Source organism: Aphanomyces astaci (genome assembly GCF_000520075.1).
Source record: "Aphanomyces astaci strain APO3 unplaced genomic scaffold supercont1.5, whole genome shotgun sequence".
Classification (NCBI taxonomy): domain Eukaryota; phylum Oomycota; class Saprolegniomycetes; order Saprolegniales; family Verrucalvaceae; genus Aphanomyces; species Aphanomyces astaci.
Genome location: NW_009798268.1, coordinates 706606 through 727740, shown reverse-complemented (window position 1 = coordinate 727740; position 21135 = coordinate 706606). Strand labels below are relative to the sequence as shown.

The window sequence follows — 21135 nt, the reverse complement described above, 5'->3', positions numbered from 1 at the left end:
AGCCCGCTGTATTTCCACTGTCTCGAAGCATCGACATCCGAGTAGCACCATTTCTCATACACCCAGTCTCCAGAGCTACGGCACCATGTAGCTGCGTAACATCTATAGTCCCCAATCCGTGCCAGCCCCGTCCCAACGCCCTTGGGTCCGTGGAGTTTTTGTTTATTGATGTTCGTCTGTCGTGGGCTGATTATTCTTAACTTCGTCCACATCTAGTATACCCACCAAGTGCGCATGATGCCACCGCCGCCCTTCGCCTTCGAGGACGATGAAATTACCGCCTTTAAACTTGTTCCCGTATGAGATGGAATATTACATTTTGTTTCTAACGTTTAGATACGGTAGTTTGTTGCCCTGAAGGACGGCTTGTGCTCGATTTGCTTGAATTTGAGCCCCGAGAACCGCCTTCGTGACCTCTCTTGCCAAAATTCGATACCATCCAGCATCACCACCTGGCTGGCCAAAAGTCAGGTAAAGCCTTGAAATGTCCATTTCGTGGGCATATCTATGATAACATTATACGCAAATGTTAATATTGATGGTGACGCGTTAGTCGTGTCCTCCTTGCAAACGACACATTGCATCTCCCAAGGGGGCGGCATCGGCTGGACTGAACGACGACACAGAATTATGACCCGCGGAGACATCAACGTCCACGATGACAAACAACCAAGTGCATACATACTTTGCCCATCGTTCACGTCACCTACTGGTATATTCAGTGAAGTCAACCAAGATGACAGTATGGACAGTATAGTAGAACATAGCTATGTAACGTAGAAAACCAATTTAAGAACACTTTTCCCGAGACGCTGCGGTGGAAGGAACGAAGCTCAGCATGGATCCATCAGATTCACATTCGGAAAAGTGCTGGATGAGGCCAAAAAGCGGAGTTGATTCATTGGACATTCAAAAAATTGTGTTTCACGATCTATTTGACAGACATAAATACCATTTTCGAAGCAAATGTACTCAAAATGTGAGAACCAGTTATTGGTGCATACAATTAGCTTAAAGTTTGTATACCCATTTGCATATGTTTTGTGTGGTTATGTTATGTAATTTCAGCAGTTAAATATTAAATCCAGACAGGTAATGCAATTATACAGTTGTGAGTAACTGTCAGTGACCATTTTTGAAATTGACGCGAGTCCGACATTTTAGGAATCCACAACCAGGTGTGCACGAAAAATTGGAGGTCCAACATCACATGCAAAGGTATTTCATGTAATGCGATGAATTACACTACAACGTGCACAGCGTTCTTGCGGTTGGCTTTGACTTGACCATTAGGCAAGGGCTTGAGGCCCATCGTGGCAGCGACACGGACACAGCACCAGCACCGCTCTTCGCTTCTTTTTTCGTTCGGAGTGCAAGTCATCCGTGACTACAGTAGTAATAAGCCTCGTGAGAAATATATATACGTGTACAATGAAAGTATTTGTAACTTTACCGTCATTCACAATCTCCTCGGCATGGTAGGGCGTGGCCCGCGGCGCTTTGGTGTCGTGGTGGTGCCGGCCTTTGTCGCGTGCACATACTTCATGAGGGTGTTGTAGGGTATCTTGGAGAACGCTGCCACTGGCTTCCCGTTTCGCCCAGCAAGCACATCTTGAACAGCTCTGTCAAGCTCAACGCGTGTATATCGCGATCGCGCATGACAGGCGCCAAAATTCACTTCGTGTATTAATTAGATTAAGGAGGTTATCTCCCAGTATTTTGACTACATTTGATTGGCTGATTCAAGTGCACCATTAAGGGCGTGTTCGGAGCGACTTTTGTGTCAGCGGTTTTTGGCTTTTTCCATCAGCCGCTGAAAAAACCGCTGACACAAAAGTCGCTCCGAACACGCCCTAAATGGTTCGAGCACCTTAAATTGGTTTTCTACGTTACTTGATACTCCGGAGTATAAAGTACCAGCATCATCAATATACGACCGTCGTAGCGACCACCTCCATCCCTAAAGATGGTCAACTCGCAAACAAAACGGTTCTGCCTAGCTGCTGCATTGGCTGCAGTTGACTTGGTCGATACGATGGGGCAAGGTGTGTACGAGCTTGATGGACTGTAACTACGGTACCGTGAGTGGGATGCACTGCCAGACGAGTTGGCCATCGCATTTCAACGCCACGAGCGAGTCGCGGACTATGATTTCTTGAACCTACTGTTAATGACACAGAACTATTAATAGCAGAGTGCAACGTGGGCAAGGTCATTTCAACAGTATTTCGACTAGTTCATGGGCTACAGCGCTCGTGCTATCAATGGTGTGCTATGCGCATGTGTGATCATCGGTACATATAAATGAGACCTAGACAGTACCCCATGAAAACGTAGGCAGCCCAGCCAACCTTCCAGCTGCAGCAGACTCCCTCTGGACTGAAGTGTCCGCCCGCCTGGTCCGGCAGCCCATGGCGCGAGAACGCACCGTGATGGAAGTGATCGGGGATGCTGCATATATCTATGGCGGGGTGGGGGATGCCAACGACGCCGCGTTCAACGACACGTGGAAGGTACCAAGCCTCCCACCATCCAATCTCATCCCCTGGCATTCCATACGTAGTTTGACTTCATTGGCCAGCGGTGGGACCAATTGACGGTAGTGGCCAACCCAGGTCCTCGGTTCGACCACGTTTCGGTAAAAAACTATGATTCAGCTTACCTGCATTAATTTGCAAGATCGATGATACCTCTTAATAAATGCAGGCCACATATGGCTCCGATATTTACATTTTCGGCGGCACGACCTACGACTCCAAGTTAGTTTCAGCCAGTAACGACGGTACAGCCCCGATGAACGACATGTGGAAGCTCGACTCGATGCAAGTCGAGTGGAGTGTCATTGACGGAGGCGGACAAGGTGGGGTCGTTCGTCCAGTGTCCCGCAGCCAGGCGTCGGCCGTGTCCACTCCGAAGGCCATGATTGTGTTTGGGGGTGTATTCACCCCCAATGTCTTCTACCTCCCCCCTGTCGACTTTAACGACGTGTGGGCGTTCGATTTCCAAAGCCATACATGGCAGTCTGTGGCGATAGCAACCAAGTCCGTTTTGCCCATTGCGCGATTCTCACATGTTGCGAGTACGATTCTAGGTACAGTACTGAACACTACATGCGCACACTCCCTCCTCTAAAAACACGAATGGTCGCTCAAGTGTGGTGGTTGTAGTGAATGGTGTGGTGAATATGATCGTGTTCAGTGGACGGCACATTGTCAACACGCGGTGGTCAATTCTGAGCGATGCGTGGGTTCTGCCGTTGTCCACATCGGTACAAGAGGAGCCTCGTGTTTACGTCGATCTCTGCTATAATTGGAGGCAATGTAGGGGGAAGCCCTACCAATTTGGACCCAGCTGACTGTGAGCCGGCCATTTGGTCGAATTCTGTCGGGGATGGTCGCCATAGACTCGTCGCACATGTGGTTGTTTGGTGGATTTGCCTTTGACTCTCAGATGCAGGCCGTGGCATTTTCAGACACGTTGGCTGCTGATGTGTCCTTGGTTCCCATAGTCAGTTTGAAAACGGTCAGCACACAGGTACACGTTCAATTTACATTGTGGTTTCATGAGTTTTGTACACAACGACGACCTCTAGACTGCCCATGCAGAAGGCTCCAGTGTCAACGTCAACAACGGTCCGCGCGCTCGCTTTGGCCACCGTATGAGTGTGTGGAAGGGCAATGTCGTCGTGTACGGGGGCAGAATTGTGCAATGTCTGGGCGATGTCTGGCTTCGAAATGCATCCTTGGCGACGCAAGGAGCAACCGACGCGACCACTGAAGACCCGTGGAGGAGTTTTACGTCGATTATGCTTTTGATCATCCTTTTCCTGCTTTCCTTGTTCCTGTGTCTGTATATCGCCATGTGGGTGGTGAAATGCTTTCGACCAGCACAGGTAACGGCAACTTGTTGCGAGTTTGCTGATACAGTATGTGCTTTTGACTAGAGTTCGGTCATGGGTGTCACAGATGCACGACGCGTTGCGACGCGCCAAGTAGCTCCAACCGGGGGCATCTCTGCCTCAGATATCGCCCAATTCAAAGTCATTCTGTTTACACCCTCCGCCGCCACTGCCCCCACGGACGAGATTTGCCCCATTTGCCTTGTACGGCCGATGAAATTGAACCTATTTAACGTTGATCATGTGGAAGGTGGAGTTTGAAGCCCAAGAACGCCTCCGGCAATTGCCCTGTCAGCATCATTTCCATGTCGCTTGCATTGACGAATGGCTCCAGCGCAACCTGGTAACGGCACAAAGCCTCTTCTGTATCGACATGTAGACCGATCCAAATTGACGGTTTACACACAGACATGCCCCATGTGCAAAAGAGACTTGACCCTTACAGCTTCCCCCCCTCAAGCCTCTGTCACAGATCCAGTCCAGTCCAATGCAGTTGTGCCACCATATGGACCTTCGAATGGCACAGTGGTACCTCTGCCTGGAAGTATCGACATCCAGTAGCGCCTTTTCTGATACTGTATACCTAGTCTCCAGAGCTTCGGCGACCTGTGGCTGTGTAACACGACCATGTTCCCCACAGACCCTAACCCAGCCCTAACGTCCTTAGCTCGATGGTGCTTGTGTTTAGCGGGGCCTTTGGGTCTATTCAATTGTCGGGTATTTGGTTTTGATTGCCATCCGCATGATACTTTCCCCATACATATCCAACTCCCCCTTCAAATGTTATCCGACCCTATGATTCTGGCTTATCTACCATGTTTGCAAGCATGATGCCGCCAAATGTGAAGAAGTCTTTGATGTCTGAACTGGGGCTACGATTATATGTTGTAACACGCGCCTAACCGCCGTCCCACCTTTCGGAACCACTAGAATCAACATTTACGTTTGAGTCATAGGTATTAATATATAAATACCTTGCAATCATCGACGGAAGATTGACGCAGTAACCTGGCTTTTGGCAGCCGCAGCCCACATATCGTTATAGGCATGATGGTATCGATGTTTGACAACTGAGCCGACGAAATGCAACAATTTGAGACAGTAATACGTAAAGAAATTGAAAACGATATTCTCAATCCTGAATTAACGGCAGTGTTGGACTTCAGACCTACCCCACGACTATAAGCAAGTGCACAGTCGACAATACCATTACGAAAGAAATTCAAACCCATGAGCCACAGCGTTCGTATGGTCAATGCTGTGGTGTTGGCATACGCGATTGTCGGTTCGTGTATCTGTCATTCAATTTGTTGACGTCATGTGACCACGCCCCTTCAATGTAGGCATCGCTTCCAACACTTTCGCGGCCGCCCACTCCCTGTAGATTCAAGTGTCCGCCCGTCTGGTCTGACAGCCTATGGCACTAGAGGGCACCGTGATGGAAGTGATCGGGGGCGCGGCGTATATTTATCGTGGAGTGGGGGACGTCAACGACGCCGTTTACAATGACAAGTGGAAGGTACCAACCCCCCCCCCTCCATCAAGTCTCATCCCCTCGCACACCATACGTAGTTTGACTTTGTTGGCCAATGGTGGGACCAATTGGCGGTTATAGCCAACCTCGGGCCTCGCTTCAACCATGTTTCGGTGAGCCATGTCTCCTTTATGACCTCCCTTATTACGTTGATCGAACGATTTTATTTGCAGGCCTCATATGGCTCCGGATATGAATATATTCGGGGGTATGACCTACGACCCAAAGGCAGTTTCAGCCATAACGACGGCACAGTCCAGACGAACGAAATGTGGAATCTGGACCCTGTGCAAATAGAGTGGACTGCCATTGACGGGGGCGAACAAGGGCGGGCGTTCGCCCCGTAGCCCGGAGCCAGGCGTCCGCCGTGTCCACTCCAAAGGCCATGGTTGTGTTTGGGGGAGTATCTATCCCCAGTGCATTCCACCTCCCCCTGAGGACCTCAATGACATGTGGGCGTTCAATTTCCAGAGCCATACGTGGCAGGCTATGGCGATAGCAGCCAAGTCCCGTTTTGCCCACTGCGCGATTCTCACATGTTGCGAGCTGCGGGAACGTCCTTGGTTCCCATCATCAGTTTCGTGAAGGACAATGCACAGGTTGAGCATCCATTTGCACCTCCGCTTGCATCATATTCGAAGACATGTAGACAGGAAGCTCCAACGTCGACGACTCCTACGGTCCGTCCGCTCGCTTTGGCCACCGTATGAGTGTGTGGAAGGGCAGTGCCGTCGTGTACGGGGGCAGGTTCGTGCAGTGTCTGGGCGACGTCTGGCTTAGAAACGCGTCGGTTGTGCTGAGAGGAGAAAGTTCGACCGACACGATTACTGATAATCCGTGGAAGAATCTCTCATCAATCAGCTTCGCGCTCAGCCTCGTCCTTCTTATCTTGTCCACGTACTTCAAAGTCATTTCGTTCACACCCTCAGCCACTGTAGCCCCCCACAGACGAGATTTGCCCCATTTGTCGTGTAGGATCAAAATCATGTTGATGACGGTAGATTGAAGTTGGACTAATGCAGTGAGACAGGTGGAATTTGAGGCCCAAGATGGGCTCAGGCAATTACCCTGTCAACATCAATTTCACTTGAGCTTTAACCACTCGCCACTGCATTGGCGAGTGGCTAAAGCTCAAGCGCTACCAGGCAACGTCACAATGCCACGTTATATTAATACCTCAATCAATGGTTTACACACAGACGTGCCCAATGTGCAAGCGAGGCTTGACTCTTACATCCCCCCCCCTCAATTTCCACTGCTCCAGAGTTGGTCGAGTTCACTGCGGTTGTGCAACCACGAGTTCCTTCAAACGCCAGTGTGATTCCTCTGCCTGTAAGCATCGACATTGAGTAGCTCATTCTCTTGCCCTTGATCAACATGACGAAGTAGAAAATCATAGCTATTGAAGGAGTAAGTTTGACTAATAGTAGCATTTTTCCGTGTAAACTTCTCATAGGGATACCTGAAGGGAGATGCAAAAAGGAATGTGCATTGCACTCCAATTCCGTCCATTGGATAAGCGTTTTCCGTGTCCCATTAACGGGGGTTGTACTTTGGAATCAAACACATCGACACACATGAGCAACTATTTATAGGACTTCGCACGGCGCAGTCATTGTTAGACAGCCTTCCCATGACCTCACACACAATGCGCCGCCGCGTTGTACTGTGTGCATGCGGGATGATAGGTATTATAAAGTCGCTCAATGGTGGTCCTTTACTGCAACGAAACGATCGTAGGCATTGCACCCACGATTGCCGATAGCTCGCCGTGGACTCACGCGTCCGCACGTCTGGTCCAACAGCCCATGGCTCGAGAGGGGACTGTGCTGGAAGTGATCGAAGACGCTGCGTACATCTATGGAGGGGCAGGGGACTCGAGCGACGCAGTGTTTAACGACGCGTGGAAGGTACTAAGAGCTCCGTATCTTCGTATCTCAAGTAGCCTATCTAGTTTGACTTTCTCGGCCAACGATGGCTGCAAGTCGCGACTGCAGGCGAGGCCAACCCCGGGGCTCGCTTCGATCACGTCTCGGTGCGTTCCAACGAACCTACCCACTAGGACGACTTAATGGCAAGTTTAGACTGCTCATGGCACGGACATGTACATTTTTGGAGGGACGAGCTTTGACCCGAAAGCGATTGCGGCCAACAACGATGGTACGACCCAGACGAACGACGTTTGGAAGTTGGATACGGTGCAAAGCAAGTGGACTGTTGTGGATGGGGGCGGCCACGGGGGGTCCTTTCGCCCCGCTGCCCGCAGTCAAGCGACGGCCGTGTCCACTCCGCAGTCCATGGTGGTGTTTGGGGGGGTGGTCATCCCGAATGTGTTTTACCTGTCCCCAGTCGACCTCAACGACGTGTGGAAATTCGAGTACCAGAGCCATTCGTGGCACTCTGTGGTCATCGCGTCCAACTCGAGTGTGCCCACAACTCGATTCTCGCATGCTGCCACGACCATTCAACGTACATCCTCCTCTCTCAACATCGTCATGCAAAAGATGGTACTTTAGTGAATGGCGACCTGTACATGGTCGTGTTTAGCGGCCGGCATATCTTTGACACGCGGTGGACCATCCTCAACGACGCGTGGATGTTGCCGTTGACCTCTGTAGTAAAAACCAATTCCATGTTCAAGGCATGTTCATGTCAAAGTAGGGGTCGCTGCCGTCGTGGACAAGACTAACAGCGAACCACCCATTCAATCGAATCCTATCGGGGGTGGTCGCCACAGACTCTGGGTATCTGTGGTTCTTTGGCGGGTTCGCTTTCGACACCACAACCCAACGCGAGGGCGTCGCGTTTGCCGACGCGCTGGCCGCGGAAGGATCTTTGTTGCCATGGGTCAACATGGTGGAAGACAGTTCACCGGTTCAGGTACTGTACGCGTTTCTTTCTCAATTGGAAATGGTAAAGCGAAGGTAGAATGAATATGCGGGACCACTCAACTACGACGACATGGACGGCCCGTCGGCGCGCTTTGGCCACCGTATGAGTGTCTGGAATGGCAATGTGGTAGTATATGGAGGCAGGTTTGTGCAATGTCTCGGCGACGTCTGGCTACGGAATGGATCGGTGTCACCTCGAGGAGCAAGTCCATCCACGGCCACTGGTCCGCGGTCGATGCATCTCACGTCGGCCGTGCTGGCGCTGAGCCTCGTGCTTCTCATTCTGTCAGCATGCCTCTTAATCCTCCTCGTGGTGATCAAAAGCACTCGACGACGACAGGTGCCGCGATGTTGCTTGTGCGAATGAATGCGGACACGATTTGTGTAGAGTTTGGTCATGGATGCAACGTCCGCACCACAAGCAGCAGCAGGGCGGGTTCAAGGGCTATCTGCTGACGACATTGCTCAATTCAAAGTCGTCCCGTTCACGCCCTCGGCCACGATAGATCCCACGGACGAGATTTGCCCCATTTGTCTCGTACGGTCGATCTATCGTTGTGTTTGCCCTTGGTGTAATGTTGGTTCTTCGTGGTAGGTCGAGTTTGTGGCCGAGGAAGGCCTGCGGCAATTGCCCTGCCAGCATCACTTTCATCCCGACTGCATTGGCGAGTGGCTCCAGCGCAATCTGGTAAAACAGATGGAAAGACAACATATCCTCAATGGTGTTTAGACGTGTCCGATGTGCAAGCGTGATTTGTCTCCGATACATGCAGCAGCAGCCTCAACGACGTCACATGCACCAACGAACGGCGTGGTGATTCCGCTCTTTGGAAGTATCATCAGGGGCGCAGAATAGGAAGCAGCACCACTCACTGGTCATCACGAGTTGAGTGGGTGGTGGGTGGTTCGACCCAGCTGGTTGAAGTGGACATTACAATAGGGATTTTCAATAAGGAGCCTTAAATACATTTTGGAGGTCAAAGTACAGTATGGCCATCGCATTCTTGGTCTCAATATAAAGGACACAATTCGATTTCTATTTAAGGCACAAAGCATTATAGGATGACGGAAGGATTTTCAGTGTTTGGGTTGCCACCTCGCAGCATATCACATTTCATCGGTCGGCGGACGAAGAAGGCTTTTTGTTGTCCATCACACACACGATCATGAACACGGAGCTCCTCTCAGACGAAGTGTTGATGTCGCCTGCACACCACTCACATCTCTTGCGGCAGTACAGCCTCAACATTCCCCGACCAGGCACCGAGCACGCACATCAGAAAATTGTGTCCAGTGCACGCCAGCGCTGGCAGCAATATCACCTCAAGTGGCGTGCGCCGCCCGACGCCGCGTCCGACGCGGCCACGATCTATCACGAGGAAGTATTCGAGGTCATCTTTGGCGAAGGGTTGTTGGGCATCGAGTTTGCTATCGACGACACCACGGACCGCGTCGTGATCAAGAGTGTCGCAGCTACATTGTCGTCGTCGTCATCACGACATTTCAAAAGCAAGCACACAACGCAGGTGGTCGTGGGGAGTCAGCTGCGTCCAGGGCTCGTGGTCGACGTCATCAACGACCAGCAGGTCCACACCCTGCACGGGGACGAAGTGCTTCGCATGCTCGGGACGACGGAACGCCCCATGTACGTGAGTTTCACCACTTGCGACAGCAGCATGGTAGTGTGCCGCCTCTGCGAATGCCGTGTGGAAGCATCTCGGCTGGACGAGCACATGGAGCTGTGTGTTTTCTCCAAGAAACACGAGCAGGAGGCCAGCCACATCAACAGCATGCTGCTGCGCATCGCCGACGTGCTCGACTCGAACATGCGCACCCACGACATGTTGTCCTACTTTAGCGATACCGACGTGGCTCTATACAAGACCATGCGCGCCATTGCCCTGCAGGTAGGCAGTAGAATCATTCGTCATCCATCCATCTATGTCTACATTTCCACATGTCATCGTGTGATGACGTGGCGGCGGCTTGTCAGGCGGCGATATGCGACATTGCGAGTGTCGATTCGTTCGAGTTGTGCGTCCGGCTGATGAAGCTGCTCGACCAAAACTGCGACGAGGTCGTCGGCGACCGCCCCACGTCCAGCTGGGTCGTGGACCGCGGGGCCAAGTACAGCGCCCGCATTCAGCACTTGATTCATGCGAAAATGAACCAAATGCGGAAAACGCACAAGAAGATGCTTGTGCACCACACGTCGGCCCCAGTCTACCGTACAAAGTCGTTGGAGCACCAAGACAACAACCAGCGGCGCCACGCTGGAACCCCCATCAACCCCAGTAGTGGTGGTGGCCATCCCAAGCTGCCGTCGCTGCGCGTGACCATCGAGTACGATAAAAACTCTAGCCATGGTTGTTGTTGTTGTGTGCCCCTAGAAAGGAGGACTACACTTGACACTGCCGAATGTGGACGATCCTAGTGACTTCGACATTATCAAGCCCATCTCCAAGGGTGCGTACGGCAAAGTGTACTTGGCCAAGAAGAAGACAACGGGCGACCAATATGCGATCAAAGTTCTGGCCAAGGAACACGTGTTGCGAAAGAACCAGGTGCGCGACGAGCCTAGAAATGGGTCTGTACCGATGACAATGATACTGAAAAATGGATGGATATGGACGGTTGTAGCTGTCCAACATTGAAGCGGAGCGCGATATTTTGGCCAGTGTGCAAAGCCCGTTTGTCGTAAAGTTGTTTTGGACGTTTCAATCGCAGTACGTTGACGTGGTCGTCCGTTCGTTCGTTCATTCGTTGGTTCGTCAAACAGCATATCAACATGGAAACGTGTAGGTTCAACTTGTTTCTGGTCATGGAGTACTTGCCTGGAGGGGACTTTATGTCGTTGTTGGAGTGCATTGTGCGACTAGAAGAACGGGTACGTAATCTCAAACAGCAAAGTGCATCATATGACACAAGAAATATATGTATGTCGTGGTAGGTTGCGTGCATTTACATTGCCGAAATCGCCTTGGCGTTGAACCACTTGCACTCGAAAGGGTGTGTGCATCGGTAACGCTATATATATATATAGGAGGTTGGAAGATATATATATATACCTGCTCCTGGATCGAGTCGAGCTGTGGTCGATACTGAATCAGAGGATACTGGGGGGATTGCAACTTGTAGAGATTTGAAGCCAGACAATATATTGATCGGGTCCAATGGCCACATCAAGGTAAGGCAAAACCTCCCCCTAGTGGTTTTTCACCGACGACTTTATATAAACTGTGGAACAACTCGACTAGTTGACGGACTTTGGGCTGTCGGAAGAAGGCGTGATCATGACTGACACAGCAGCGTCCATGTCCCCCGACCGCCAACGGTCGTCGTCGAATAGTGACCAGAGCAGCACCAATAGTGACCTTTGCCACGACTACAGTGACGACGAAGACTTGCTCGAAGTGCTCGACGTGTTCCATCCATCCCCAGGCCCTGACGGCGTCGCGGCTTCGGACGATTGCCACATGCGGGGGGAATTTCTCAACGCATTCGCCGACAGCCCCAAAGATCAGGACGGATCCAAGCATCGATGTGGCACGCCAGACTATTTGAGTCCAGAGATTCTGTTGGGGCACGAGCACGGCACCCCTGTCGATTATTGGGCACTGGGGGTGATTCTGTACGTATATGTCGTTGTTGCCAGGGAATTGGAAATGGTGTGTGGCTGGACTGTTGTTTGCGTGTGTGTTTGTTAGGTACGAAATGCTCGTGGGGTTCCCTCCCTTTAACGACGACACGGTCGAAGCGATCTTTGCCAACATTCTGGACCGCCGCATCGACTGGCCGAACGAAGACCAGCGGCTGAGCCCCCACGTGGAGGACCTGATCAACCGCCTGCTCGACCCGAACCCCGATACCCGCCTCGGGTGGACCGACCTGACGATGCATCCGTTCTTTCAGGACCACGGGGTGCATTGGGACACGCTATTGGACACGACGCCGCCGTTCGTTCCGACGTTGGACGATCCGTACGACACGAGCTACTTCAACAACCGCAACTTGACCGAAGCTTTCGTGGACGACAGTGGCGATGCCACGTCATCGTCGTCCAACGACCTCGTGGTTGGTCCGACAAAGTCGATTGATATCCCTAAGTTGTCCAGCAGCAGCAGCAGCGGGGGGGCACGGCTGTCGTCATCGGGCAAACACTCGGGGGGGGCGTCGGCCCCCAGAGACCGCTTCTTGGACGGGAGTTTCGCCATGACCCCCGAAGCCTTCCGCACGTTCAGCTTCACCAACATGCATGCGCTCGTGGCAGCGGGGCGCGAAGAAGCTCATGGGAAGATCGGCGGGCGAGACCTCTTGATGGGGGCCACGTCAAATCGTAATTTATGGCTATAATGAGTAATACGCACGTGGTATATTTATGGGACTTGATGATGATGTACTAGTATCGTCTACTGCAGTCGCAACTCGGTTTCGTGTAAAGGAACTACTGTACTTTGCCATTATTTGAAGCGCACATCCTTGGAGAATACTGGTAACTTACAATTAGTACATGTACCGTAACGTTATTAATATGAAGTACTACTGTAGTATTAATACTACTACCATATGTATTATAACGTAGATGGCCAGTTTATGGTGCACGGGACAGTTTAAGGTGCACTCAAATTGGCCAATGGAATTGCTTTAGTTTTGGAGTAACGTTAGCCAATCGAATCACTAGAAAAATGAAATCACAAAAAAATAAGCAAAACCAGCATACATATTTTAAGCTTAAACCGTGCACCATAAACCTATTTTGCCTTGAAATGAGTGGAATCCAAGTAAATGAACGCTAAGCCGAAGTCTATTCAAGCCGGTTAAATAATGAGAAGAATGCCCAACCTTTCGGCTTCATGCAGCACTTTTCAGAATTGAAAACCCGGTCCTGGGAGACGAGTAAGCTGCATTCTACGACGAAGTCTCTTTCAAGTGCACCATAAACTGGTCACCTACGTTACAAATACACCAATCACAAATTTACAATGAAGTACTTCGTAGTTATTACTACTTGAAAATACATGATTGGGGGATGAATAACGTTGTGTTGCCCTTTCCACAAAAACAATGAAAATGACCATTGGCAAATTGAAGTTCTTCACTGGCCAATCAAATAGCCGGAACTCAATCCCGAGCCCGCCAATCGTTAGTCGGAAGTTGTTGGCCATGGCGAAATCCAAGCAAGGTGGACGAAACCACAAGAAGCCCGCCGCCGCTGCTCCTGTTGCGGAGAAGCGCAAGGCGGTGTACTACAGTGGCTCTAGTGACGAGGAAGAGGACTCGTACAAGCATGGAATTCCGCTAAAGTCTCTCGAGAATGCCGGTGTCCGTGACTTCACGACCCAGGTGGTCGCCGACGAGGGCAAGAGCAAGAAGAAGAACAAAAAGAAGGGCAAGAAGGAGCCTGCCCACGTGGCCAACGAAGAGCCTGAACCGCGTAAGAAGAAGCTGAACAACGACTTGCCTTTGGAAGAGCGCAAGAAGCGGTTGTTGGAGCAAAAGGCCATTCGGTCCGAGAAGGTCGTGTGGCGCAAGTTTGGCCGTGAAAACTCTGCGTTTGAAGAGTATTACCGTCAGCTGTGGGGCATCGATGACACGGAGTGGAAAGTGGTCACCAAGTGCCTGGAAACCCCGCCGTCCGTGCACTTTCGCATCAACGGTACGTCAATAAAAAGCACTTTGCCGATTCAAACGATATTGGACTAGGCACGTTTCGCAGCTTGAGCGACATTGCCAAAGGCAGTGTGGAGTGCGATTTTGACGTGGATGGATCGGTGCTGAAGCTGTCGACTGGCGAAGAAAAGCCGCTGCAGTTGCAACCCGTGGAGTGGTTGAACGACGACTCGTCGTCGATTTGGAAGGTACTGAAGAACGACCAGCATGTTGTTGAGGTGGTTCCTTTGGCCTTTGTGGATGGTTAGGGTTGTGGTTTGTGTAGATCAACGTGGACAGCAAAACGCTTCGGAAAACCAAGCAATTGGATGGGATCAACACGTTCATTCGAGACCAAACGGCCGCGGGCACGTTGGTCCGCCAAGAACCGACCAACATGCTGCTTCCCATCTACTTGGACGTCCACCCAGGCCATGCTGTACGTACATCTTTGCTATACCCCCCCCCCAAATAAAATCGTATTCAAAATGGTGTATAGGTACTCGACTTGAACGGATCGGGGGCGAGCCGCGCCGCCCAGATCGTGGAAGGCCTGCAAGACCCGACCAACGAGTTTGAACCCAAGGGGGTAGTCGTAGTCAACGAGCAGGACGCGGCCAGCGCAACCAAAGCAACTCGGATGGTCGCTCAGACTGTCGCGAACGCCGCGTCAGTGATTGTCACTGCGCACAAGGTACAACGCCGAAACACTACGACCTGTCTAGATGGATATACTCGGCTTATGACATACCGATTGCTGTTGTGATCGTAGAGCGAAGAGTTTCCCGACATCGAAGGCGACGGAGACCGACTGTTTGATCGCATTCTGTGCTCCGTGCCGTGTTCTGGCGACGGATCGATCCGAAAGTTCCCGGAGAAATGGCGCTGCTGGGCCCCGTCGACCGCGTATGCGTTCCACGCGACGCAGCTGGAGCTGGCCACGAGGTCGCTGCAGCTGCTGGCGGTGGGCGGGCGGCTGGTGTACGCCACGCGGTCGTTCAGCCCCGTCGAGAACGAAGCGATTGTGGCGGCGTTGCTACGTACAGGAGCGTGCGAAGTATGTAATTGCCCTGGTCTTGTGTCTCCTTGAAGTTCCTGGTGGTGTGGCCACAATGTGCAAACTGACGGTATGTTTTTGTTTGACTGGGTCTAGTTGGTGGACGTGTCCGACGCTGTGCCTGCTTTGCAGACCCGACCGGGGGTCGAGTCGTGGGAGGTCGTCGACGACTCGCTGGCCACGCTCAAGTCGTTCGAGTCCACTTCCGAAGACACTCGGCGGCGCCTCAAGCTCCGCCCGACCATGTTTGGCCCCCAAGCATCGGAAAAGTCGTTCCACTTGGACCGATGTGTGCGGGTACTGCCCCATGACAACGACACGCACGGGATGTTTGTGGCCGTGCTGCACAAGACGAACGAGTTGGTTTCGGTGGCTGCTGGTCCCGCTGCCGCCGCGCCGCTACCTTCCTCGGACAAGAAAGTCGCCACCGCGGACAAAAAGAAGCTACTGAAGCAGCGCGTGGGGGTATACAGCCCCATCAGCTCTGGTCACTTCAAGCTAGTGTCGAGTGGGTTTGGCATTGATTTGCCTTCCACGAGCTTTATGGAACACTTGAACTTTACCAAGACCCGCGATGTGCACTACGTCACAGAGGGTGTCGCCAATGTAGGGCTAGGGCATTTTCGACTTAGAGGTGTGCTAACACAACAACTTCTTCGTGTAGGTGCTGGGGCGGTATGCTGGTCGGCTGCATGTGCACAAGGCGGGCACGACGGCGTTTCAAATGACTCCGACGGGGTGTGTTGTGGCGGACGACGGTCTGCGCGCGATCGTCCGGCATTGTTCGGAACGTGTGATTACGTTGGACATGGACGAGTTTTCCCAAATGGGTCAGTTTGCCCTTGACACCAAGACTGAATATATGTGATGGTGTGTGATGATGCATACTGACGATATATATATATGTGATATGGTAGTGAACGTCAAGCATGCATGGCTAAAGCACTTGAGTGAGAAAGCACAAGCGCAGCTCAACGACTTGGACGACGGCAGTGTGATATTGGCACTGGACGAGAGCGAGCCCATCCAAACCGCCGACTCGGACATTGTGATCATTGCCAACAAGCGCCACTCGTCCTTGTCGGTCACGGCCGCCACGGGCTCCCTCGTGCGCATCAAGGCACTCATGCTAGAGTTGGACGTGGACGAAAACGACGAGAAGGATGGCTACGACTCGATGGAGTACGACGAGTAACGTTAGTTATTAGAACGAAGCAACTGTGTACTCATAGATTTATTGGTGCTTTGAAATGTACTAAGCGTAACGTTAGTACTACTAGTACAGAGTTGTTGATGTGGAGCAGTCAGTACTTGATTAAGGGGATTACTGTTCAGCAGTAAAACGTGTTTTATCAGTAGCGTCTTTTCCCAATAACGTTAATCTGAAATCACTCCCCTCCCATACAGTACTCACACAGTACAGTAGCGTTATTTACAGCTGACAGTCTTGATAAATGGCATGTTGAAGTTTAAATTCGACCAATCAGGGCGTCCACAAATCCGATCGCCAGTCACAGTCAATGCCATTTGAGTACACGTAGGAATTGCTTTTTTGAGATGTGGCTGTGGTGGATTACTTTTGTAGTATTAATACATGCTATGTAAGTCTTTCGACCATCGTATACAATGTATAGCACGACCTGTAGACCCAATTATCGACTACGGTACTGTAGAACGGGGCATGGTTTTTCATAGCTTATTCGGGTTGGGAGGATATACTTTTGCTCACATTTTCGTAAATATTGCTACGAAGTACAAGTAAAAGGTCACGAGTTTCTCGTACGTTCAATCCATCGTTCATTGTACACAGTACGTACATTTTGGCAGGATGCATGAATTGAACTTGGGGGAATCGTACATTTAGTCCAAATCGTAAGATTTATGTACGGAAAAGTAATACTAGTACAGCAACACTTAGAAAATTCCGAAAAACAGTGAATTGTTGTGAAATGGCATGTTTCGATTGGATGACGTTTGAATATATCGCGATATGATTGGCTATAATTGACTCGTCGCAATTGACGAGAGTCAGTTACACCAAGTATCCGCGAAAATATAAAAATTCTAGCCACCAATCCAAAGTGGTCAAAGCAGGTTTTGACAAGCAGCTCCACCCACCTTACGACGGCAGGCGGCAGCAACGACAGACCGACATCTCTTCAAGGACTTGCACACTCTCAGGGACACGCCGGCTCGCATTGACGCTCCAGCTCATCCCCATTGCTCCGCTCGGCAAACATACCACATCATCACGTTCACCCATGCAACAACGTCGTCGTTTACATCCGGCGACTACCGCGGCTTCTGCTCTCGGGCCGAAGAAGAAGCAGCTGACCCCAAAGCCCAACGTTCTTCAAATGAAGAAGAAAGGTAGCGAGATGCGTTTCCCTATCTATCGCCACGTTTCGTCGCCGCAGTCTTATCCAAGGTGCCAATGTAGTCGTTGATCCGCCAGCGGACAAGTCCACGAAAAAGAAAAAAGGGAAATCCCCTACCATCGAAGCCTTGGCGGCAGGGCCGCCCACGTCGGTATGGGGCATCACGAACGAACCCCAGTCCCGACAAACCAAACCCGAGCAGAAAAATATGAGTACGTTGCCTGTGAAAACCCCCAGCTGGCACTGCGGCACCCTCTCTGGATCGTTGGACGACAGGTAGAGCTGTGCATGGGGACGTGTGTCCCTTGATGTGCGTGTCCACTAAAATATGCGACGATGCGCAGACTTCATCAGGAAATCGTCGATTATGCGCGCTACACCCGCGCCATCGTATCTGAAATGGCAGTGCACATTGAAAAGACCATCGATTTGGTGCGCGCCAGTGTGCGCAAACTATGGCCCGATGCGACCGTGGAAACGTACGGATCGTATTCTACCGGGATTTGGCTGCCCAGTAGCGACATTGACCTTGTCATCCTGGTACTCATTTGGTTACGTAAGGTTGGATCATCATGTGGATGGGGGGGTGCTGTAGGGAACGTCCGACGACGCAAGCTCCCATCTCAAGTGCTTGGCGGCGTCGTTGAAGCATGAGAAATGGGTCGAGTCCATCTTGCTGGTCGAGTCGGCCAAAGTGCCGTTGCTGAAACTCGTCAGGTACTTCATACTCCATCGATTTACTTTCTGACAACGATTGAGTAGTACGGACTCGTCGGTACCCATTGACATTACATTCGAAACGGCCAACACGCACAGCGGGTTGCTGGCTCGGGACTTGATCAAGTGTTTGGTGGACGAGTTGCCAGAACTGTATCCGTTGGCGATTGTGTTTAAGCAACTTCTTCGCGAACGGGGACTGAACGACGCGTATACGGGCGGTCTGAGTTCGTATTCAATCGTGCTCATGATTGTGCACTTTGCCCAATTGTGGAGGTACACATACATATATATCCTTCACTTGTAGTGTAGTACATTAAGACTGTATGGTCTAAGCTCTGGTCGTTGTACTTCCAGGGCTGGATCAAACGCGTTCAATGCGGCGCTCGTGTATGCATCGGGGTCCCTTCCCACCGAAGCCATCTCAATTGACATGTCAAGAGAACCTAAACTCAAGCAAGAAAGCCCAAAGAAGAAACCAAACCCGTTGTCGGATAAGTCTGCTCAACCTCCTCTTCTAAAGCCCGTCGCGGGTACGAGTCCCCCCGCTGCGCCGCTGCCAAAGTCGTATGCCGCCGTGCTCGAACCGACAAAGAACAGCGTCATGTCGTACGCGGCGGCGGCGGTCGGTCCCGTCCCGCCCATCACGTATGCGACGATGGCTGCCAAGGAAGCGTCGTTGTCACTACCAAGTCATCACAAAACAGCAGACGACCACCATGACATTGTGAGCGAATCCAGCAGCCAAGCCGACACGGAAGACACGTCGGCCGACGAAGCATGCGACGACGAGACCGTGCGCGTCGTGTGTCTGGGCGCGCACGCGCGGCAGCTGCTCGAGTTCTTCGGGTGTGTGTTTGACTACCGCAAGAGCGGGCTGAGCATCCGCAACGGGGGCTTCATCTACCGCCTTCGGGACATGACCGACTCGACCATGCACGGGCTCCATCTGCGGCTCGTGGTGGAGGACCCCATCCACCCCGACCGCAACGTGAGCGCCGCGAGCTTTGCGTTTCAAAAGGTTGTGGCCCTCTTTGAAGACGCATACTTCGCCCTCGAGTACTTTCGCCCGACGCGATTTACCCCCACGCCACTGAGCGTGCTCTTGAGCTGCTCTGGACACCGAGGCACCCATCGACGATACGTCCAAGCCGCCGTGGGCGGCGACACCGCCACCACCGGGGACGAAGAGGATGATGATAGGGACGACTAGTGTGATTGTGTTGGGCGCGTTGTAGTTTAAAAATTGGAACTAAAATAAGTTATGCACTACACTACCGAATGTATGGCCCACACGGTGAAACAATAGTGCAAGACTGGAAGGGCTGCAAACACAAGTACCATGTGCACGGCGGTTCTAAGTTGACATGAGTGTTGGATGGAGACAGGTGTGCGACCTACTCGATGGCGTCGGGGGCGTGGCGATAGTACGCTCGCAGTTCGTTGAGCGTAGTAGCACTGGCATGGCTCGTGGTGGCGCCAGCATCTGCTTCCTCCTCGAGTGCCATAAGTTGTCTCTAGCGGGCAGTTGACCAGTACGTCGGATCACGGAGAATGCAGAGCACAGAGGACTTCGAAGGCCGTTACTCGTCGGACCAATGGAGCTCGACGAAGAAGAAGCTGCCGTTTGTTCTATCCGTTGGTTTTATTGTTGCCATGTGCGGTCTCTCGCGTCAGTCTCGCCCAACGCTTGCCCGCCACGATCGTCCCCCAGCCGTCCACACATGTATCCATCCAGTAGAAACAAGTGTGTCGGGTAAGTTTACTGATGATTTAAGCTCACTACACTGACTTCACTCGAACAAGTCATAACGTTAGTTATAACTTTATCCCGGGCATTTATAAATATGTTATACAGCATTGCCGTGTAGCGATCGTCAGGGTTTAACCACAATGAGCGTAACACCGACCCCTAGTTTGAGCCCCTTTGCCGCAACCACTGACTTCGCAGCGCTTGCCGCCTCCGTGTGACGTGCAAAGTCCTTTGCCCTGGCTGCTCTTTTGACACCCTGCGACTGTGCACCTGGCACCCCCGCCATGGGCTTTGCACACCCCTCGAGACTGAATGGCATTTGAGCAGCCGTTGATACTGCACTTCTTGCCGCCTCCATGCTTGATGCAGTAATACCCGCCCACGCTACAGGTGTTGCAGCCTGGAATCAAGCACCGCTTGCCCCCTCCGTGCATTTTGCAGTAGCCTCGCGATCGAATCTTGTTCCAGCACGTAGGCTCCGAGCACTTCTTAGGGCATTTCTTGCTGGAGGGGTGGAGATCAGTGGCTTTACCGCACTTGGAGTTGGTTCGTGGGTTGGTACTGTGTGGTGGGGTGGTCATGGCGAACACCAATGACTGTGTTTCCAAGGGGACGGGTGCGTTGAAGGCCTGGAGTAGGTCGGTCCAGTCGAAGTCGGCGTTGGTGGTAGCGGTTGAAATCGCTTGGTCAATACTGGCTTCGTCCACAAGCGCGTCGCTGAAGATAGACCCGACGTCTTCCCAGTTCACCATATCATGATCGCACGCCGCAAGCGATGCTGTACCAGGGGACTCGATGAGGGCCACTTCTTCAACGAGGGCGGTCCAGGAGTTGCGCTCGTTCGCGATGGATTGCATGGTGGCAATGGATCCGCAGGGATGATTTGAGAATGAAACACTTGGGGGGGGGCTCGCCGCGAGCGAGTGTGTGGTGCATTATTTGACGGTCCATGCCATTCGGAATTCTGATTTTTGAATTTATAAAACTGTTTGCTCCATGCTGGACATGCCACGTATGAAACGCCAAGTGGTTTCATAATTGATCGACGATATTATAATATGTCCGAAATTATAATTTTCGAGGACGTTGCGCATTTTATTATAACACATTGCACCACATCACAGTCAGCCAATCACCGCCCAGCAATTTTGGAATTTTCAACCGCCGGAGGACGACGCTGATTGGTCAGCATCCTTCCCCTTCTCACCTGGCAAACCCATGCTGATAATCGATATACAGTGCACAAGTGGTTTTTATG

General features: G+C 51.8%; 6 protein-coding genes across 15 annotated transcripts; 5 read left to right on the top strand and 1 right to left on the bottom strand.

Moving 5' to 3' along the window:
* Positions 1–2214: 2214 nt before the first annotated feature.
* H257_03012 (hypothetical protein) lies at positions 2215–4999 on the top strand. Of its 6 annotated transcripts, none has more exons than XM_009826900.1 (12): positions 2215–2294; positions 2342–2513; positions 2564–2638; positions 2707–3091; positions 3168–3268; positions 3325–3534; positions 3593–3892; positions 3944–4102; positions 4149–4241; positions 4307–4426; positions 4486–4854; positions 4921–4999. In XM_009826900.1, the coding sequence occupies exons 1-11, from the start codon at positions 2275–2277 to the stop codon at positions 4516–4518; spliced, it is 1668 nt and encodes a 555-aa protein (XP_009825202.1). In that variant the 5' UTR covers positions 2215–2274; the 3' UTR covers positions 4519–4854; positions 4921–4999. The 6 variants fall into 6 exon arrangements, with proteins under 6 accessions (XP_009825202.1, XP_009825199.1, XP_009825203.1 ...); XM_009826897.1 differs by having other exon boundaries at positions 2338–2513; XM_009826901.1 differs by having other exon boundaries at positions 2338–2513; positions 2564–3091.
* Positions 5000–7006: 2007 nt separating this feature from the next.
* H257_03011 (hypothetical protein) lies at positions 7007–9324 on the top strand. Its single transcript, XM_009826895.1, has 10 exons — positions 7007–7120; positions 7173–7342; positions 7387–7467; positions 7517–7901; positions 7949–8046; positions 8094–8312; positions 8361–8663; positions 8712–8861; positions 8919–9011; positions 9054–9324. Exons 1-10 carry the CDS (start codon positions 7066–7068, stop codon positions 9177–9179), a joined length of 1680 nt encoding a protein of 559 aa, XP_009825197.1. The 5' UTR covers positions 7007–7065; the 3' UTR covers positions 9180–9324.
* A 63-nt stretch (positions 9325–9387) lies between these two features.
* Positions 9388–12707, top strand: H257_03010. 2 transcript variants are annotated; one of them, XM_009826893.1, is made up of 9 exons: positions 9388–10230; positions 10317–10666; positions 10758–10887; positions 10964–11049; positions 11126–11210; positions 11274–11344; positions 11462–11510; positions 11581–11954; positions 12031–12707. In XM_009826893.1, exons 1-9 carry the CDS (start codon positions 9490–9492, stop codon positions 12674–12676), a joined length of 2532 nt encoding a protein of 843 aa, XP_009825195.1. In that variant the 5' UTR covers positions 9388–9489; the 3' UTR covers positions 12677–12707. The 2 variants fall into 2 exon arrangements, with proteins under 2 accessions (XP_009825195.1, XP_009825196.1); XM_009826894.1 differs by having other exon boundaries at positions 11581–12707.
* Positions 12708–13475: 768 nt separating this feature from the next.
* On the top strand, positions 13476–16295 carry H257_03009 (hypothetical protein). Its single transcript, XM_009826892.1, has 8 exons — positions 13476–13979; positions 14027–14181; positions 14259–14411; positions 14472–14666; positions 14745–15029; positions 15126–15635; positions 15694–15859; positions 15947–16295. The coding sequence occupies exons 1-8, from the start codon at positions 13487–13489 to the stop codon at positions 16222–16224; spliced, it is 2235 nt and encodes a 744-aa protein (XP_009825194.1). The 5' UTR covers positions 13476–13486; the 3' UTR covers positions 16225–16295.
* An 824-nt stretch (positions 16296–17119) lies between these two features.
* On the top strand, positions 17120–19887 carry H257_03008 (hypothetical protein). 4 transcript variants are annotated; one of them, XM_009826888.1, is made up of 6 exons: positions 17120–17399; positions 17470–17683; positions 17752–17947; positions 18003–18124; positions 18170–18400; positions 18482–19887. In XM_009826888.1, the coding sequence occupies exons 1-6, from the start codon at positions 17291–17293 to the stop codon at positions 19335–19337; spliced, it is 1728 nt and encodes a 575-aa protein (XP_009825190.1). In that variant the 5' UTR covers positions 17120–17290; the 3' UTR covers positions 19338–19887. The 4 variants fall into 4 exon arrangements, with proteins under 4 accessions (XP_009825190.1, XP_009825193.1, XP_009825191.1 ...); XM_009826891.1 differs by having other exon boundaries at positions 17470–17947; XM_009826889.1 differs by having other exon boundaries at positions 17120–17683.
* Positions 19888–20008: 121 nt separating this feature from the next.
* Positions 20009–20734, bottom strand: H257_03007 (hypothetical protein; the record flags this gene model as incomplete). The annotated part of the gene is made up of 1 exon (XM_009826887.1): positions 20009–20734. One exon carries the CDS (start codon positions 20732–20734, stop codon positions 20009–20011), a length of 726 nt encoding a protein of 241 aa, XP_009825189.1.
* Between the last annotated feature and the right edge of the window lie 401 nt (positions 20735–21135).